At 35.5% G+C, this 17809-nt stretch overlaps 1 protein-coding gene across 1 annotated transcript in view; it reads left to right on the forward strand.

Moving 5' to 3' along the window:
• The window catches only part of dre4 (SPT16 homolog, facilitates chromatin remodeling subunit dre4), a 371785-nt gene that overhangs the window by 82888 nt on the left and 271088 nt on the right, over nucleotides 1-17809 (forward strand). The window contains exon 9 of the mRNA XM_090398585.1: nucleotides 5427-5500. Within this exon, the coding sequence (XP_090254711.1) occupies nucleotides 5427-5500 (74 nt within the window). The remainder of the gene's footprint in view (nucleotides 1-5426; nucleotides 5501-17809) is intronic.

Here is a 17809-nt window from a genome sequence, read left to right on the forward strand (position 1 = left end):
ATAATGATGTAAGTTTTTCATGTTGTACTATCATATCCTGTATACATCCCTTGTGGGTAAATATCAGGAATTTTATAATTATGGTTTCTGGGGTGAATCTTACTACCTTCATAATGCAATCAACTTTTATAGAAAAAAACTCATATAACTGTTCCATGCATCATGATGAGAAGTGAACTTTGGTCTTATCCATATGAACCAATGTTTTGTCATCCTGCCAACTCTACTCCAGGGACTCTGTGATCGAAACCATCATATAAACCATCATTTTGTTCTTGATCCTAAGGCCAGTTTTGATTTCAATAGTTAAAGAATTGTTTATTTTTTTGACTGATGCTTTTCGTGGGTTTCATTGTGGTTAGATGTAACATTTTTTCTATGTTATCTGGATGCCCCTTAATTTTGTCTAATACACCTAGTTTTTTTTTCCAGATTTTGGCAGCATTTCTTTTAGGAATTTGTGATAAATGTCTTTGAACAATACCATTTTGTTTTCTTGAATTTAGTGGCACTATTTGAGTTAATTTCATGTAACATTTTAGATTAATTGTTGTTAATATTACATTATGACCAGTGGCAACAGGAGCTATTACAAACCAGGAAGCTCCTCCTTCCATATCAGGTTATATTGCAGTAGTGTCAAAAACATCTTTACTGACATAAAAATTAGGTAAATATGTTTTTACTTTTAATATTGAACTCTGCTATATCCTGAAATTGAATCGCAGCATTCTGCCTTTGGTCTTGTGCATAGGAAAGTGATTAGCATTATCTTTTTTTTTTTTTAATTCTTTTTTTTAACATGACATGTAATATATCATCATCAAATTCCTGCCATGTACCCTCAAGGGGTGTACAGGATATGATAGTACTACATGAAAAATTTACCTCATTACTAACTTCCAATCTACAATTTTCCTTCAAATCAGTCTATTACTTGTCAACACTCCAACATTATCAGATCTTATATTTCTATCATCTAAGGCACTTTGTACCATATCAATCCACCTATATCTTGGTCTTCCTCTGGGTTGTTTTCCTGCCAACCTGGCAGAGAACACTTGTTTTGCCAATCTTTCCTTGCCCATTCTGTTTAAGTGACCATACCACCTGAGATTAGCTCTGCTAATGCATTCCTGGATGCTGACAAGGTCAAGTTCTTTCCTAATATCCTCGTTTTTAATATGATATTGCCATTGATGCCATCTATTCACGCCTCTAATCTTTCTCAGGATTCTCATATCTGCGGTCTCTAGTCTTTGGTCAAGTGTTTTACTTCTGATCCAGCTCTCAGATCCATAAGTTAAAACAGGTTTGAACATTGTCTTGTATACAACTAATTTAGTGTTCCGACTAATTTCTCTCTTACTCCATATGAATTTATTCATTTGACTTCCTACCATACCAGCTTTGTTGATTCTGTTGTCTATTTCCATATTTAATTTACCATTTTCACTAAGTAGCTGAAATGTTTTACTGTTTTCTTGTTTTCTTAAATGTTTTCTTGTATACAACTAATTTAGTGTTCCGACTAATTTCTCTCTTACTCCATATGAATTTATTCATTTGACTTCCTACCATACCAGCTTTGTTGATTCTGTTGTCTATTTCCATATTTAATTTACCATTTTCAGTAAGTATCTGAAATGTTTTACTTGTTCCACAGGTTTTCCATTCAAAATGCAGTTGACATTTTCAATGTTTCTGCCTATTTTCATTGTCTTTGTATTTTTATTGCTGACCTTCATACCATATCTATTACAACAGATATTCAATTTAGTCAGAGAATCTTGCAGACTTGTAGTAGATTTATTTAGAAATATAATATCGTCCGCATAAAGCAGAGCTGACATTAACATCTTCAATTTTGATATCATGTTTAATACCACTTTCCTTCATAATGTGATCCATATAGATAATGAATAACAGAGATGATAACGTACATCCTCGTCTCACACCACATTTAACATTAAACAACCATCCTGTATTTCCTTCATTTCTAATTGCTGAATTGTCATCCCTGCTTGTTTCATTTAGCAGTTTTTCAAAGTAATTACTCCATACTTCAAGGATATCTTTTTCTCCTGTTTTCATGTCACCTTTATCATCTCTAACTCCTTTTACAGCACTCTTTCCTCCATTCCTAAGCTTCTTCAACAAACTCCAGAATATTTTGCCACCTTCTTCATATTTATTTTCTATGTTCTTGCCAAAGTCCTCCAATGACTTTTGTTTAGCTATTTGTACACAGTCTTTAGCTTTTTTACATTTGTCTCTGTATTCTCTAAGAGCACAGGCTGACTTATTTGTGAGGAAATTTTGATATGCTTTCTTCTTTTCCTTCACTGCCTCTTTAACTTCCTGTTTCCACCATGGAGTTCTAATTTTTCTATCCTTGCAGACAACTTCACCACATGCCTCTCTAGCTGAATTAATCAGGGTTAATTCAGTGCTTCAATGCTTGCCACTGAATCTCCAAGGTTTAGTTCCTGTTCTCAAACTCTTTTTTTTTTTTCCTTCAATAATCTTTGTGTATTTTAGTCTACAGTTCACATCTCAGAGCTGCTCAACTTTTATTCGCTTTAAAACTTTTTTACATGTCATTCTTTTCAATATGAAATTCAATTTTATCCTGCTCAAGACTAAATAGTGATCACTTCCAATTTCAAATCCTCTGTACACTCTGGTGTCCTGCATCAGGGAGAAAACATCACTATCAACAATAACATAGTCAACGAGACTTTTCTTATTCCTTGCCTCTTCTCTCCATGTGAATTTGTGCACATTTTTATGTTGGAACATGGTGTTAGTAATAACCAGTCCATGTCCTGAGCAGAAGTCCAACAGATATTTGCCATTATTATTAGCTTTGCTCTTTTCTCCATATTTTCCCAAAATATTTTTGTATGTCTGACAATCATTTCCTACTCTGCTGTTTAGATCCCCAACAAGGACCAACTGTTCCTTTTTCATTGTGTCAGTTGCTTTTTCTAAACCCTCAAAAAATTCCTCCACTTCTACCTTAGAAGAATCTTCTGTGGGACCATAGGCACAAATAAGTCTCATTGTCCAGTTCCCCATTCTCATATTTGCTCACATTACTCTACTTGAGACTGCCTGCCATTCAAGAAAATTAGCCTCATATTTTGTGTTGAATACTATGACTACTCCTTCTTTTCCTTGATTGTCATTGCCTGAATATAACATTTTGTATTTATTGCTCAGAAAGATCTTGCCAGTTTTTGTCTTTTTTGTTTCAATAACCCCTATCATGTCAATCTGGTACTTATCTAATTCCTCAGCTAGCTCCATTTCTTTGCCGTTCATGCTTCTTATGTTGATAGTACCGATCTTTAACTTTGGTGATGTTGAGTTGGGGAGGTGTTTTCAGATTTGTTCCAGTAGCTGAATTTTTGCTGTTCGCCCTGGTTCCCTGGCAAAAACAACAGGGGGGGGGGGGCCTTGTTTAACTGGCGACTCCCCAGCTGGCATGAAATTTTGTCATGTTGTACCATCATTTTCTATTTTGGTGTAACCAATAAGAATACAATTTGGTCGGCTAAATCCCAAATTGCCATCCCACATTTTCATTCAGTATCCAGGTAGATACCCAACAGTGTGCTCCATGAGAAGGTGAGGATTGGACATTAGGTCAGAAATCCTGATCGGTTCTCGGCATTCCTGTAAAGGCTATGTGGAGGTCTCCTTTCAGTTATACAGTTTTGACCCCCTTAAGTACCCCACATATAATATATATATATATATATAATATATATTTATTTATTTATTTGTATCTATGCAGATTCACTCGGTTTATGAACATGTTCAATAATTTTAATGACTTAAACCACCGAGATAATTAAGAATAAAAGTTTAATACAAATACAACTAGTTTCGCTGATAAGCCAACCTCGTCAGGCGTCAAAGTACAAAGATATATGCAAAAAAGATCGACAGAAACATTACACATTAACAACAACAGAGCTATCAAAAAAAAAAAAAACTACAGTTAAGTTCAAATTGGAGTCTGCGCTTCAGTTCTAGCTACATTTATACACGTGCATGTGATCTCGCGAGAACGCCAGAAGAACGTCTCCTCCAAACTGGCTAGAATTTTAAAAAAGTTCGACATCAAAACATGCTTCTGCATTACCTAAACTCCACTCTATCCTTAGTCAGCCAAAAGAAAAACATCGCCATCTTCAGTTCCCAGGAGTATACAGAATTATTTGAAGTTGTGGTAAACCTTACTACGGACAAACTGATAAATCAATCTTTCTCCATCTTGAAGAACGCAAAAGAGTATAATAGAATAGAACGCTAATAATAGAATTCGAGCCAGTGCCCTCACCAGTGACGTCTTGTTCTCTGTAAACTCTGATGAAGGCCACCAACACCAAATAGACTGGAATCAAACTTCTAATATTCACAAATGTTACGATGAACTTGAAAGACGTATCCTGGAGTGAAAAGAAATCACCGTCGATTCTACCCACATGAATAACAATCTTAGCTGCAATTTGCCGGATTCGCATAGCTCTGCTGTTCAGTGCTGGCGTTCTCATGAGATCACACGCACGCATATAAATGTAGCTAGAACTGAAGTGCATACTCCAATTTGAACTTAACTGTTTTTTTTGATAACTCTGTTGTTGTTAGTGTGTAATGTTTCTGTCAGTCTTTTTTGTATATATCTTTGTACTTTGACACTTGACGAAGTTGGCTGTCCATATTGAAAATTTATTCTTAATTATCTCGGTGGTTTAAGTCATTAAAATTATTGAACATATATATATATATAATATTCCCCCCCCCCTCCCTCCCTTGTGAAAGTTCTGTCCTGTATGTATTATTACTATGTGACACCTCCAAGGACTCATTGTGACATTGTGGGATGGAACACTATTCTGCTGCATGCATGCACACACAACTTGGCATCTCTCCTATTTATTTCAAGCATTTCATCTCACGAATAACATTTTATTATTATTATTTTTTTTTTTTTATTCATGCTGTTATGTTGTTTAGTAAATCCGATTTTAACTTCAAACCTTTTACCAAGATGATAGCAACTTTCAATTAAATATTTAGTTAAATTAAGATAGTTAATTTAATTGTAAACACAAAATTAATTAGACTGCAATTTTAGCCTTTTTTCTCTTGAGAAGTCTTTACTCAATGGGATTCATGTTCTTTATAGTGTGTAATGAGATTTATCACATCAAAAGGTGAAGGTAAAAACCAGAATTAAAAGAAAAACTATTGTTTCAATTTTGCTTATAATCTCAACATCTGCAAGTTTGTTTTAGGGCTAATGGTTTAGTTGTGAATTAAGAAATCATTGTAATTTTTAATTTGACTTTGTGCATATATTGTTTATATTTATGTATGCGTGCGTATTTTATTTTATTTTTTAATTTTTGAAGCTTTGCAATGGGAATTGAATTCCGAGAAAGCTCACTGGTCATTACCTCAAAGACAAATGCTGTTGCTCAAAAAGGCAAGTATATGTTTCTCGTATATATATATATATATATATATATATATATGTACACACATGCAGTATCAGTGTAAAAAGTGTGTTATAAATTTATAGCTAGATTTCACAAAGTTGTCTGTTAACTCTACTAAAAATTTTCACATCTATAATAATTTTAAATCATCATTTAAATTTTCCATTAATCTCTCATCTCAGTGGAATCCAAGTACTCATCATGGGATTCCATTGTCAATATCCATCTTATTTCTCTTAAAATTCGTTCATTGACAATGGATTCACGTAGCCACGACTCCCTCTTGTATAATCCATTCTACTTGATCACTACTCTGCAGAAAAATCTAGTCTTCACATCTTTACTAACCATGTTCTTACTTAATTGCGAGGAATAACCATTTTTTTCTCTTCCCTCTTGTCATATACTGAAAAAGTTTCTTCTGCATCTATCTTTATAAAATCCTCAAAAGTAACTTATATATATTTTGCTATATTCCTTCTTTTCCCTATAACTAAATTTTCATTCCATAAGCCTTTAATCTTCATAGCAAGCATCCCACAGACCTACTTATCAATCCATTCTACTACTCTCTCTCTCTCTTTTCCCACATCACTTAGAAAACAAAATCTGAACAGAGCAGCCTAAATGTGGTTGGCCCTTATAAAAAGAAACAGAATTTTTTTTTATCCTTACTTGTGTTTGTTTTCATCAGCATACAGAAGAATTTATCACTTTTTGCCCATCAGTTTCTTGCTGGGCAGTTAGTTCCATCAAGGTAATGACAGCTTCTCAATCCAAATGCATAAACCCCCACTTTTTACTAGTATTGAATTGGCAACCATTATCCTTTGCCCACAGCATCAGTCTTTTGAAATCCTACTGGATCTATAACAGCTTCATTTATCGTTGCCCTCTGTCACATAGCAATATGTGAGAGAGGGCTTTCAGATCATTCTGAATATTAATATACAAATTAAACAGTGGTTCAAGTCCAGTATTACTCTGCCTTTTAGATTCTGTTTTACCATATACCACTTCTGATCTCTGTCATTCAGTCACCATCCACGTCACCAAACTTACTATTGCAGTTTGCTCCACTTTATATAGTAGATTTCCATGTGATTTGTCTTTTCTCTTTATCAAATTCAGCTTTACTTTATCATAGAAAGTGAGTAAGACAAGACCTTTCTGGCATAAAGCTATGTTCCTCATAGAATATCATATTTCTCCATCCGTTCCTGAATGTGGCCTTAACCAATTTTTTTTAACCACCATTTTCAGTACATGATTATCTTTCATATCTGTCCATATATAATGAGGGAATTGCTAGTGCATATCTAAATTGTTTTCTCAGCACTGACAGATCCCAAGATTTCAATCAAACAACCTAGTCAGAAGCATCCATTACTCTTTAGCATAATGTTTTATTTACATCGAGATTTTTGCAATATACTCGAACACCAAGTCATCCACATCTATTCTCACACATATTGCATTAATTACTGTGTTATCTCCACCTAGATAATACACAGTAGCTAAGTGATCACTCAGTAATAACTATTTCTTCTGCTGCTGACCTTCCTGCCATCTACGTTAATCAGAATTATCCTTCTGTTATTTACCATTCAATTTCCTTTTATTCACCATACAGAGAATTTTCTGAGATTTCATTCAGTCTTGGTAACTGTCCTTTCTTTGCTGTGCTGATCACGTGAATTATACTGATCATAAAACCTTACTCATTACATTGCGCCTTGTGTTCCTTTCATAGTATTTACTTTTTATGCATTTCCTGCTCAGTGATACTACTCACTAGTTTAAAACTTTGCCTGATTTATCTTCTTAGCTCTGAGAATGCAGTTCAGTATTACTGCCCTCTAACACCATATCCCATGCACTGTAAATGACTTTCCATTCCATTTTTTCTGATAACATAATACTGTATAAACTGCATCCTGAGTTTGTCATAATCACCAGCTTTCTAGTCCCATTTTCATGCCTTAACTAAAATTTCCACATGCTTAGTACCTGTACATAAGTTCATATATTTTCACTTTGAGCTCTAGTTTTCCCTGATTCTGCACATCCATTCTTTCACTGACCATTGCTTTCTTCTAACATCGTCATCAAATTCAAGGGATGTACAGGATATTATGATAGAACTACATGAAAAATTTACATCATTACTAACTTCCTATCAACAATTTTCCTCCAAATCAATCTGTTATCTGTCAAGACTCCAACATTATCATATCTTATATTTCTGTCTTCTAAAGCACTTTTTACTCTATCAATCCATGTATATCTTGGTTCTTCATCTGGGACTTTTTCCTGCCAACCTGATGGAGAATACTTCTTTTGCTAATCTTTCCTTTCCAATTCTGTTTAAGTGACCATACCACATGAGATTAGCTCTGCTAACACATTCCTGGATGCTAACAAATGTGAAGTTCTTTCCTAATAGTCTCATTTAATATGATATTGCCACTGATGCCATCTGTTCATACCCCTAATTTTTCTCAGGACTCTCATATCTGTGGTGTCTAGTCTTTAGTCAAGTGTTTTATTTCTAATCCAGTTCTCAGATCCATTATTTAAAATTGATTTCAACACTGTCTTGTATGAAACTAATTTAGTGTTTTGACTAATTTCTCTCTTTTTCCATATAAATTTATTACTTGGGAATATAACAAAGATCTGTTATATTCCCACAATTTTTCAACTATTTGTCATAAAGTGAAAATCTGATCCTGACAGCCTCTATTTGGCCTGAATCCAGCTTGTTCTTCACCAAGCCTCCCTTCCACTATCCTTCTCAACCGTTTCTCAAGTATAAATACTTTTATAAATCTTACCAGGAACACTCAGTAGGGAAATACCTCTGTAATTCTCACATTCAGTTTTATTTCCCTTTTTATATATGGGTACTATGAAAGCTCTACTCCAATTGTCTGGAATTCGGTCCTCTGTCCATACCTTCTGAACTATGCGGTGCAGGAACTGCAAGATATACCTATACTCCAGCCAGCCTGGTTGGCTGAGTAGTTAGCATATCTGCTCTCCAGCCAAAATGCTGCGGGTTTGAACCCCACCATGAGCATGAATGTTTGTGATTGCCTGTGAAAATACTAGTGATGGTGGTGGGTAGTAGATGGCATTGGTGTAGATGATGCGCTTTGCTGTAGTTGGATTGAGTTGTGGAAACGGAGAGCTGTAGAGCAGATTACCTCCCTGAATGAGTCTTTGGAATTCTGAGGTATCATGTATTATTAATAATAATAATACTTGAGCATTTCTGGTCGAATATCATCTACTCCCACTGCCTTTCCACATTTCAGGCTTTTGATAGCTTTTCTACTTCAAGTCATCATCAAACTCCTGCCATGTACCCTCAAGAGGTGTACAGGATGTGATAGTACTACATGAAAAAAATTACATCATTATTAACTTCCTATCTACAATTTTCCTCCAAATCAGTCTGTTACTTCTCAAGACTCCAACATTATCAGATCTTATATTTCTATCGTCTAAGGCACTTTGTATTGTATCAATCCACCTATATCTTGGTCTTCCTCTGAGTCGTTTTGCTGCCAACCTGGCAGAGAACACTTGTTTTGCTAATCTTCCTTCGCCCAGTCTATTTAAGTGACCATACCACCTGAGATTAGCTCTGCTAACACATTCCTGGATGCTGACAATGTCAAGTTCTTTCCTAATATCCTCATTTTTAATATGATATTGCCATTGATGCCATCTGTTCATGCCTATAATCTTTCTCAGGACTCTCATATCTGTGGTCTCTAGTCTTTGGTCAAGTGTTTTACTTCTGATCCAGCTCTCAGATCCATAAGTTAAAACTAGTTTGAACACTGTCTTGTATACAGCTAATTTAGTGTTCCGACTAATTTCTCTCTTATTCCATATGAATTTATTCAATTGACTTCCCACCATACCAGCTTTGCTGATTCTGTTGTCTATTTCTGTATTTAATTTACCATTTTCAGTAAAAATCGTGCCAAAGTAGCTGAAATGTTTTACTTGTTCCACAGGTTCTCATTCACAATACAGTTGACATTTTCAATGATTCTGCCTATTTTCATTGTCTTTGTCTTTTTATTGCTGACCTTCATACCATATCTATTACAACAGTTATTCAATTTAGTCAGAGAATCTTGCAGACTTGTCTACAAGTCTACTTCAAGTATGGATATGTATTCTGATTACATGCCTGTTGAGTGTATTTTATGACTGTGCTGTCACTGATTGTTTCATTTAGCAATTTTTCGAAGTAACTACTCAATACCTCAAGGATATCTTTTTCTCAGTTTTCATGCCACCTTTATCATCTCTAATTCCTTTTACAGCATTCTTTTCTCCATTTCTGAGCTTTTTCGACAACCTCCAGAATATCTTGCCACCTGCTTGATATTTATTTTCTATGTTCTTACCAAAGTCTTCCCATGACTTTTGTTTAGCTAGTTTTACATAGGGTTTAGCTTTCTTACATTTGGCTCTATATTCTCTAAAAGCACAAGCTTTTGGTATGCTTTCTTCTTTTCTTTCACTACCTCTTTAACTTCCTGTATCCACCATGGAGTTCTGATTTTTCTATCTTTGCAGACAACCTCACCACATGCCTCTCTGGCTGAATCAATCAATATTTTCTTCAGGGCTTGCCACTGAATCTCCAAGGTTTGGTTCCTGTTCTGAAACTCTTTCAGTTTTTCTTTGATAATGTTTTTGTATTTTAGTCCACAGTTTATATCTGAGAGCTGTACAACTTTTATTTGCTTAGAACTTTCTTACATGTTCTTGTTTTCAATATGAAATTCAGTTCTATCCTACTGAAGATTAAATGGTGATCACTTCCACTTTCAAATTCTCTGTACTCTCTAGTGTCCTGTACAAGTGAGAAAACATAATTATCAACAATAACATAGTTCTGCCCACTCAGTCTCCAAAAGTTAGATAGGGGTACACCCCTTGAGGGTACATGTCAGGAATTTGATGATGATGACATAGTTGATGAGACTTTTCTTATTCCTTGCCTTTTGTGAATGTGTGCACATTTTTATGTTGGAACATTGTGTAAGTAATAATCATTTGATGTTCTGGCAGAAATCCAGCAGGTATTTGCCATCATTATTAGCTTTGTTCTTTTCTCTAAATTTTCCCAATATATCTTGATATCTCCTGCCATTCAAGAAGATTAACCTAATATTTACTGTTTAATACTATAGCTACTCTTTTTTTTTCTGATTGTTATTGCTTGAATGTAACACTTTGTATTTATTGCTTAGAGAGAGATCTCGCCAATTTTTGTCTTTTTTGTTTCAGTCACCCCTATTTTGTCGATCTGGTACTTATCCAAATCTTCTGCTAGTTATCTTCTTATGTTGATAGTACTGATCTTGAAGTCTGGTAATGTTGAGTTGTAATGTGTTTCAGGATTTGTTCCAGTACCTGACTTTTTGCTGTTCGCCTGGTTCCCTGGCAGAAACAGTGAGGGCCCTGGTTTAACTGGGTGAAACCCCAGCTGGCATGAAATTCTGTCGTGTTGCACCCTGTTTGGAATCCAGGTAGATTTCTAATCTACCTGGATTCCTATAAAGTTGCATTCCTATAAAGCTGTGTGGATGTCTCTTCTGTTATACAGCTTTAATCCTTAAGCACCCCTTCTAACGTCTAACTACAAATCCATTCAAGTACCTGCTATGATATATACCGTATTTTTCCCTGTATAAGACGATACGTTTTTCTAAAATTTTTAGATTAAAAATTGGGGGTTGTTGAGTGACCCGCAGTTGCCGTGGCGAAACTGCTGGTACTTTGTCTCCGTGTACAGGCTTACGCCAATCACTAGCCTTTGTTAACTGTGTCAATTGACTTCATTAATGGCTTATTCTGAATAAACAGTTAGAACTCTGAAAGTATTCATACATCTGCAACTCGTTGGCAGGATAAGTTAATGCATTAACAATGTTTTGAGCACAGCCCATAAAAATGTCTGAAAATAAAAATCAATTGTCATGTTCTTCAAAATTCAAGTTATAAGTCATCAATTATGCAAAAGAACATGGAAATAAAGCTTCGGAGAGACAGTTTGGACCTCCTCCCACTGAGTGTATGATTAGACAGTGGATAAAACAGGAATGTTTTCAAGATGCCAAAAAAAAAAGAAGATTGCCTTAAGAGGAAAACCAACGAAATGGCCAAACTTGGAGCAGAGGCTTAAGACTTTGATTATGGAGTAGCTCCAGAATGGGATATGTGTGTGTCAACCAACCTTATTCAATATGAGGCAAAAAGGTTTGCATGATAAATGAACATTGTTGATTTCACAGGAAAGGCAAAATAGTGCTTCAACTTCATGAGGAGAGAAGGGTTGGCCATGAGAACACGAATCAAGTTGGCTCAGAAAATGCATCCCTAAAAAATTGCATCTTAGTATGTATCTTACAAATATTACCTAATTACTAAATATACTTTGAATATTTAAAAAAAAAATCAAATGTGTTCTGTTTTATGTTTAAAATATTATTTCTTAATTTTGGGTTCAAAAGAGTAGGGTTCGTCTTATACACGGAAAAATATGGTAAGTTTTCACCCATCAAAGTCTACATCCACAAACACCATTCCTCCTCATCCTCCTATGCAACCTGTTCAACCGCCCCATTTGCTGTCATTGCTCTTCTGAGCTCATTCTTATCACACCAGGATAACAGAATTACAATGTAACCTTTATTCTCCTTTGCTTTTTTTTTTTTTTTCAGTAGCTCTTCCATATCCTCTGTCATATGCATGATTTACACTTTTTATATTATTCATACCTGTTGAAACTTGCATCTTTCTCTTTTGACGTTCCAATAGCTCTTTCACATGTTTATCCTTTGCTACTGGAAAACACTCTAATCTTGTACATTTCTGATCTGGGAATATCATTGCGTTTTTCTCCTTTTCACGCTCTTTCACTTTTTTTTTTTCATGATTTGTCTTTCTATCTCTACTTCTGTACTACGCACCAATTCTCCAAGTGTTGAAGCAAATGCTTTGTCCACTTTAAAACTCATGTTACTTTTCTTCATTGCTCTTCTATCTCACCATTTACTTCATCACCCACTACATCATTCATTTCACTTTTTTTCAGTATTGATCTCTCTCCTTCTTTCTCTGTCATTATTTGCATTTCTTTTACCTTCGTTCACTTCAATATTTGCATTCCTATTTTCATACACTCTGGCTTTCACTTTTGTACCTTTTGTTACTATCATTCGCAACCATGTTAACTTGCTTCCAATACAAAATATACTTCTAGCACTCAGAATTTTAGAAATTTCAAAATACTTTCATGTAAAATTCCTTAAAATAGTTGTATCTTCGGCTACTATTACATCTGAGTACCATTTTACTACACTGTAAATATTTAAATATAATGATATATATACATACACAGAGTATGGTGCAAAAAAATAAAGTGAATAACTGCAACAATGTATGTTAAAGAGTAAATGGGTATAGAGTTAACAGTGAAATATGTTTACACATGGTGATATGTGCATCCACAACTATTGGTGGAATTTGGTTGAATAAAACATCAATGGGCAAAACAAAAATGGGCACCTTGTCTTTCAAGACAGGTTTCGTAGCACATGCAAAGATTCTCTGTCATCTTGGAGAACAAGGGCTGGGACATCTGTTGGACATATCATGTAATTTTTATCCCTTAGTTCATCAAAGTGTGAAGGCAGGTCATGGTGGAATACCCATTTCTTCAACATACTCCAAATGAAGGTATCAAGTGATGTGAGATCAGGAGAACATGAAGGGTACGAGAATTCTGTGAACCTCAAAATAAGCCTCCTGAGTAAGTGTTCTGATAAATAGGCTCCAGAGCCACATGATGTGTCACAGGTTGCTCCGTCCTGTTGGAATACCCATGCATGAAATGGGATGTTTTTTGCACAATGCATCCTATGCAAATCTTGGGTGAACGGAACCAACACACAAATTAGCATTTGCTATTCAAAGTCATGGTTATGTTAGCCTCTTCAATGGAGTAGGGCCCAATTATGCATGGCCAGAAACCACACCATGTTTATCTTGGACAAATTCGGGTCTTGAGAAACCAAGAGACGTGTAGGTTCGTCTGTTTATGTGACGGCTTAGATAGAAATGTACTTTGTCTGAGAACCACACATTATGGAGGAAGGTCACATCTTCATAGACATTGGCTAGCACGGGTGCACAGTATTCTCACCATGCTGTGTAATCCATTGCTGTTAAACACTGATCCACTTGAATGACGTACGAAAAGGCACCCAGCTCCTTAAGGATTCTCTGTAGTGACCACCCCAATATCCCAAGTTTTACTGCTGTTCGGCGTTGACTGTGTTTCAGTGACTGTAATAACACATGCCTGTGATTCTCATTTGTGTTAACAGTTCAGTCTTCCTGAATGCCCTTTGAATTGCTGCAGAACACTCCTGGTACATCAGAACCTCTTAATTAAGGCAATGGTAATACTATTGCTTGGGACATGCTTACGAAAACAGTGAACAAACTGCATACAAATATGTTGTAGGCTTGGACCATTTGCTTTACCAACTCTGTATGAATGAAAATAATGCTCAACAGTAAAACATCTTTTCTTCCAGTGTAAACACCATGTCTATAGACTGTACGCGTGCTCCTCTGTTAATGTGCATGCAGTTGAATAGCATATTTCATAGGGCATATACTGATGGGGGAAATCAAAGTTTAGTACTTTTTTTTCACCATATCATATATCATAGACATCCATTATTTACTGAACTATTTCATTTCCATGCAGAATAATACTCACTTTGGGTTGGACTCTTAAAATATTGAACTCTGATTACCAAGTCTATAATCACTTTATTACCGGATAAACTTCTGAATTACTTGATAAATTAACAAAAAAGTTAACAAATCACCCACATCTGGACACAAGACACTAGGGAAGAACTCAAACACTTCACAAAACTTATCGGCAAATGTCTCAATGGGCTCTGACTGAAAGTGGCTGGAATAGGGTACTGCCAATTCAGATGAATTTGTACTTGTGCTCATCATTTGTCAGGTCTCGACATGTCCCAGAATTGGTTGTTTTTCACTGTTTTTTTCCTCCTCTGATCTCCATAATTGGGTGAAAATTAATACTGAAATGCCACCATCTCTTTCCTTTAAATCAGTGGTTCTTAACATGGGGTGTGCACTCCTGGGGGTGTGTGAAAGCATTTTCAGGGGTGCGAGAGAAGTTTCTAAATTTTGACCCAGATTCGATGGACGACAGCTATTTAATAAAAGACGATCTTATTGAAATACGACCCAATGCACGTATTCAAATGGAATTTGAAAAACTGGATTTAGAACAATTCTGGTGTACACAGTTAGAACCTTATCCACAACTGGCAAAAGCAGTATTGCAGACACTTTTACCATTTGCAACCACCTACCTGTGTGAAATTGTATTTTCATCACTTTTGCACATAAAAACAAAAGCCAGAAATCACTTAAATGCAAGTGATGACTTACGCTTGGCTCTTTCAAAAAAGGACCTCGCTTCAACAGTATTATTATGAATAAACAACAACAACAACATAGCCATTAAAAATTGAGATATTGTTTTGTATGTATATGTAAATGTATGTGTTTATTTTTCAATAAATAAATTATCTTGCAATAGATGTAATTTCCTAAATAAAGAAATAGAAACACATTTTTCAAGGGGGTGCGAGAACTTATTTTTAGATTCAAGGGGGTGCCGGTCACTAAAAAGGTTAAGACCCACTGCTTTAAATGATATCAGCAACCAATAGTCTGTGTCCGTAGCCAGGAGAAATTTGAGAAAAATTTAATACATATGCTTTTAGTGATCATTTATTTGCATAGGGTTACTAAAAGTCAATGCTATGAAATGTATATAAAAATTATAGGGAAACCAGGAGCTGCATTTGGGCTACAAATTGAGGGATCTCTACTCCAGTCATCTGGAATTCGACCCGATAAGGAAATCCCCAAGATTGCACAATAAAGACATAGTGGTTCAAAAGACATCAAGGCAGTTAAATACATAAAGAATGAACAGGAGTGTTATTTTCAAAGAATGTGGAATAAGATAGAGATGGAAGGAGTATTACCATCACCTGCTAAATGAAACCAACCCTAATGAAGTTTTGTCTGACCTTCCAACAATATAAAGTTCCCTGTGCCAGAGAACACAGAATCAGACAGCAGTTGATAAAATGGCAAACAACAAGCCAGAGGAGCTGAAGAAATTCCAACTGAATTGTGGAAAAGGTTGGGTGTGGTGGGTGTAACCTTCCTGGCAAATCTTTTCAACAGGATCCTCACAGAGACAATGTCAGATGGATAGAGGAAACATTACCTGATACTGTTCTATAAAAATAAAGGTGTATGGCTCTGTAAGAGTTACAGGGCCACAGAATTCAATTCTCTGGTTCAAAGTCATTGGTTCAATTAGAGATTTAATATGCAATAAACTTTATCCAAAAAGTTACAAAAGATTACAAAAAGACCCTGCACCTAGTCTTTATTGCTCTTGAAAAGACCTTTGATCGGGTTCCATGGAAGTTAATATGGTAAGCATTGAGAATCACAGAAGGTCCAAGAATGCTATATTAACCAAGTGAAAGACATGTACTAGCAATGAGAACCAACGAAGAATTTGAAATCAAGCTGGTAGTAAATCATGAATTGGTTCTAAGTCCTACTCCTGTACAGTTTGGCCATGAACTATAACGGCAGACATTCAGCGACTTGTCTCATGGAATGTTTTATATATCAATGACATTGGCCTAATGAGTGACAATCCAGAAGACTTACAGTTGATACTAGATAAATGCAGGTAGCTTGCAAATTAGCAGACAGAAGACCGAATACATGTGCTGTGTTTTTCAAAAAAACCATATATCTTCAAGATACCTCACTCAAGAAGGGTATCTTCCTGAGTGAGGGATCTTGAGGTATGGTGTTTGGAATAATTCACAAACACTGGCTGGATGAAATCGAGTGTGTGCTCTCCAGACTATTATGTGACAGAAGGATGCTAGTACAAGCACAGGAAAAGATATATAAAATGGCAGTACAGCCTGCCATTATATGTGACATGAATTGTTGGACAAAAGCTATGTGCCATTGAGGTGAAGATGCTGACGTGGACCAATGGCATTATCATGCTGGAAAAAGTGCATAACAAATCCATGGGATCTTCAAAGTTAAATCTGTTGCTGATAAAATAACTGAGTACTAGCTTAGACAGTTTGTACACATCATGAAATGCTCTGTAGATCACATGATGCAAAAGGTGATGGAAATGTGTACGGAACTGAGAGAGCATGGTAGATCCTCATTCTTTTAAAAGACTTCCAAATTGCCAACTTGGAGATATCGATGATCCAGGACAGAATATCATGAATGACAATTATGGAGTAGGATAGCTGACGGCAGGTGAAATGGAATAATGAAGACAAAGAAGATATTACAGTATAAGAGTTGCTCTTATTTGTCTTAGTTGGACTGAATGGCTAATGCATCTCTCTGACCAACAGGCTGCAGATTTGAATCCCTCAGTGGGTGTGGATGTTTGCTATTGTCTTCAGGTGCGAGATGAATCTCATTACTCGGTGTGAGACCACTATTGCTATTGGATGCCTCAATATGGCTTTTGTGGATTTCTTTTTTTTTTTTTTCTTCTGATTTCACTCTGTGTTCAGTTTCACCTATTTATGAATGGAACACGTTCAAAGAATGAAAATAGAAAGATTACCAAAACAAGCCTTAAAGTACAAGCCATTAGGAAAAAGAAAACCAGAATGTCCTCTTAAACGATTCAACAATGACTTCTAAGGCCAGAATAGGCCACACTAGTCCTAAATCCTTGATATGCATGAAGATGAATGGTTATAAGTACACTTAATTTGGTATAAATCCTGGATGCGAGAGGGAGTTTAAACATAGCTTTGTAGCTTTAATATTATATTTTGTACAATATCCTTTTTATAACATACTAGCTTGTGAAGATTCTTGTACAGTCATGAATATGTCTTTGTGCAAAATATTGATAAAGATTAAAAAATGCTTAATCAAATGTTTCACATGAATGCCTATGCTTCACAGGCATCTTCAGTACAAAAATGGAAAGCAGTTAATTAATGGAAAGGTACAGAAATTCTAAAGAGCACACCTTAGTAGTTTGTGTATCATAAGAAGAATGCTAAGAAAATTATGGGGAAAAAAAACATTTTTTTATCTAACACTGGCTACTAAGGTGG

This window comes from Typopeltis vanoorti, chromosome 9, assembly GCF_054136105.1.
Source record: "Typopeltis vanoorti isolate ZY-2024b chromosome 9, IOZ_Tvanoo_1.0, whole genome shotgun sequence".
NCBI classification, from domain to species: Eukaryota; Metazoa; Arthropoda; class Arachnida; order Uropygi; family Thelyphonidae; genus Typopeltis; species Typopeltis vanoorti.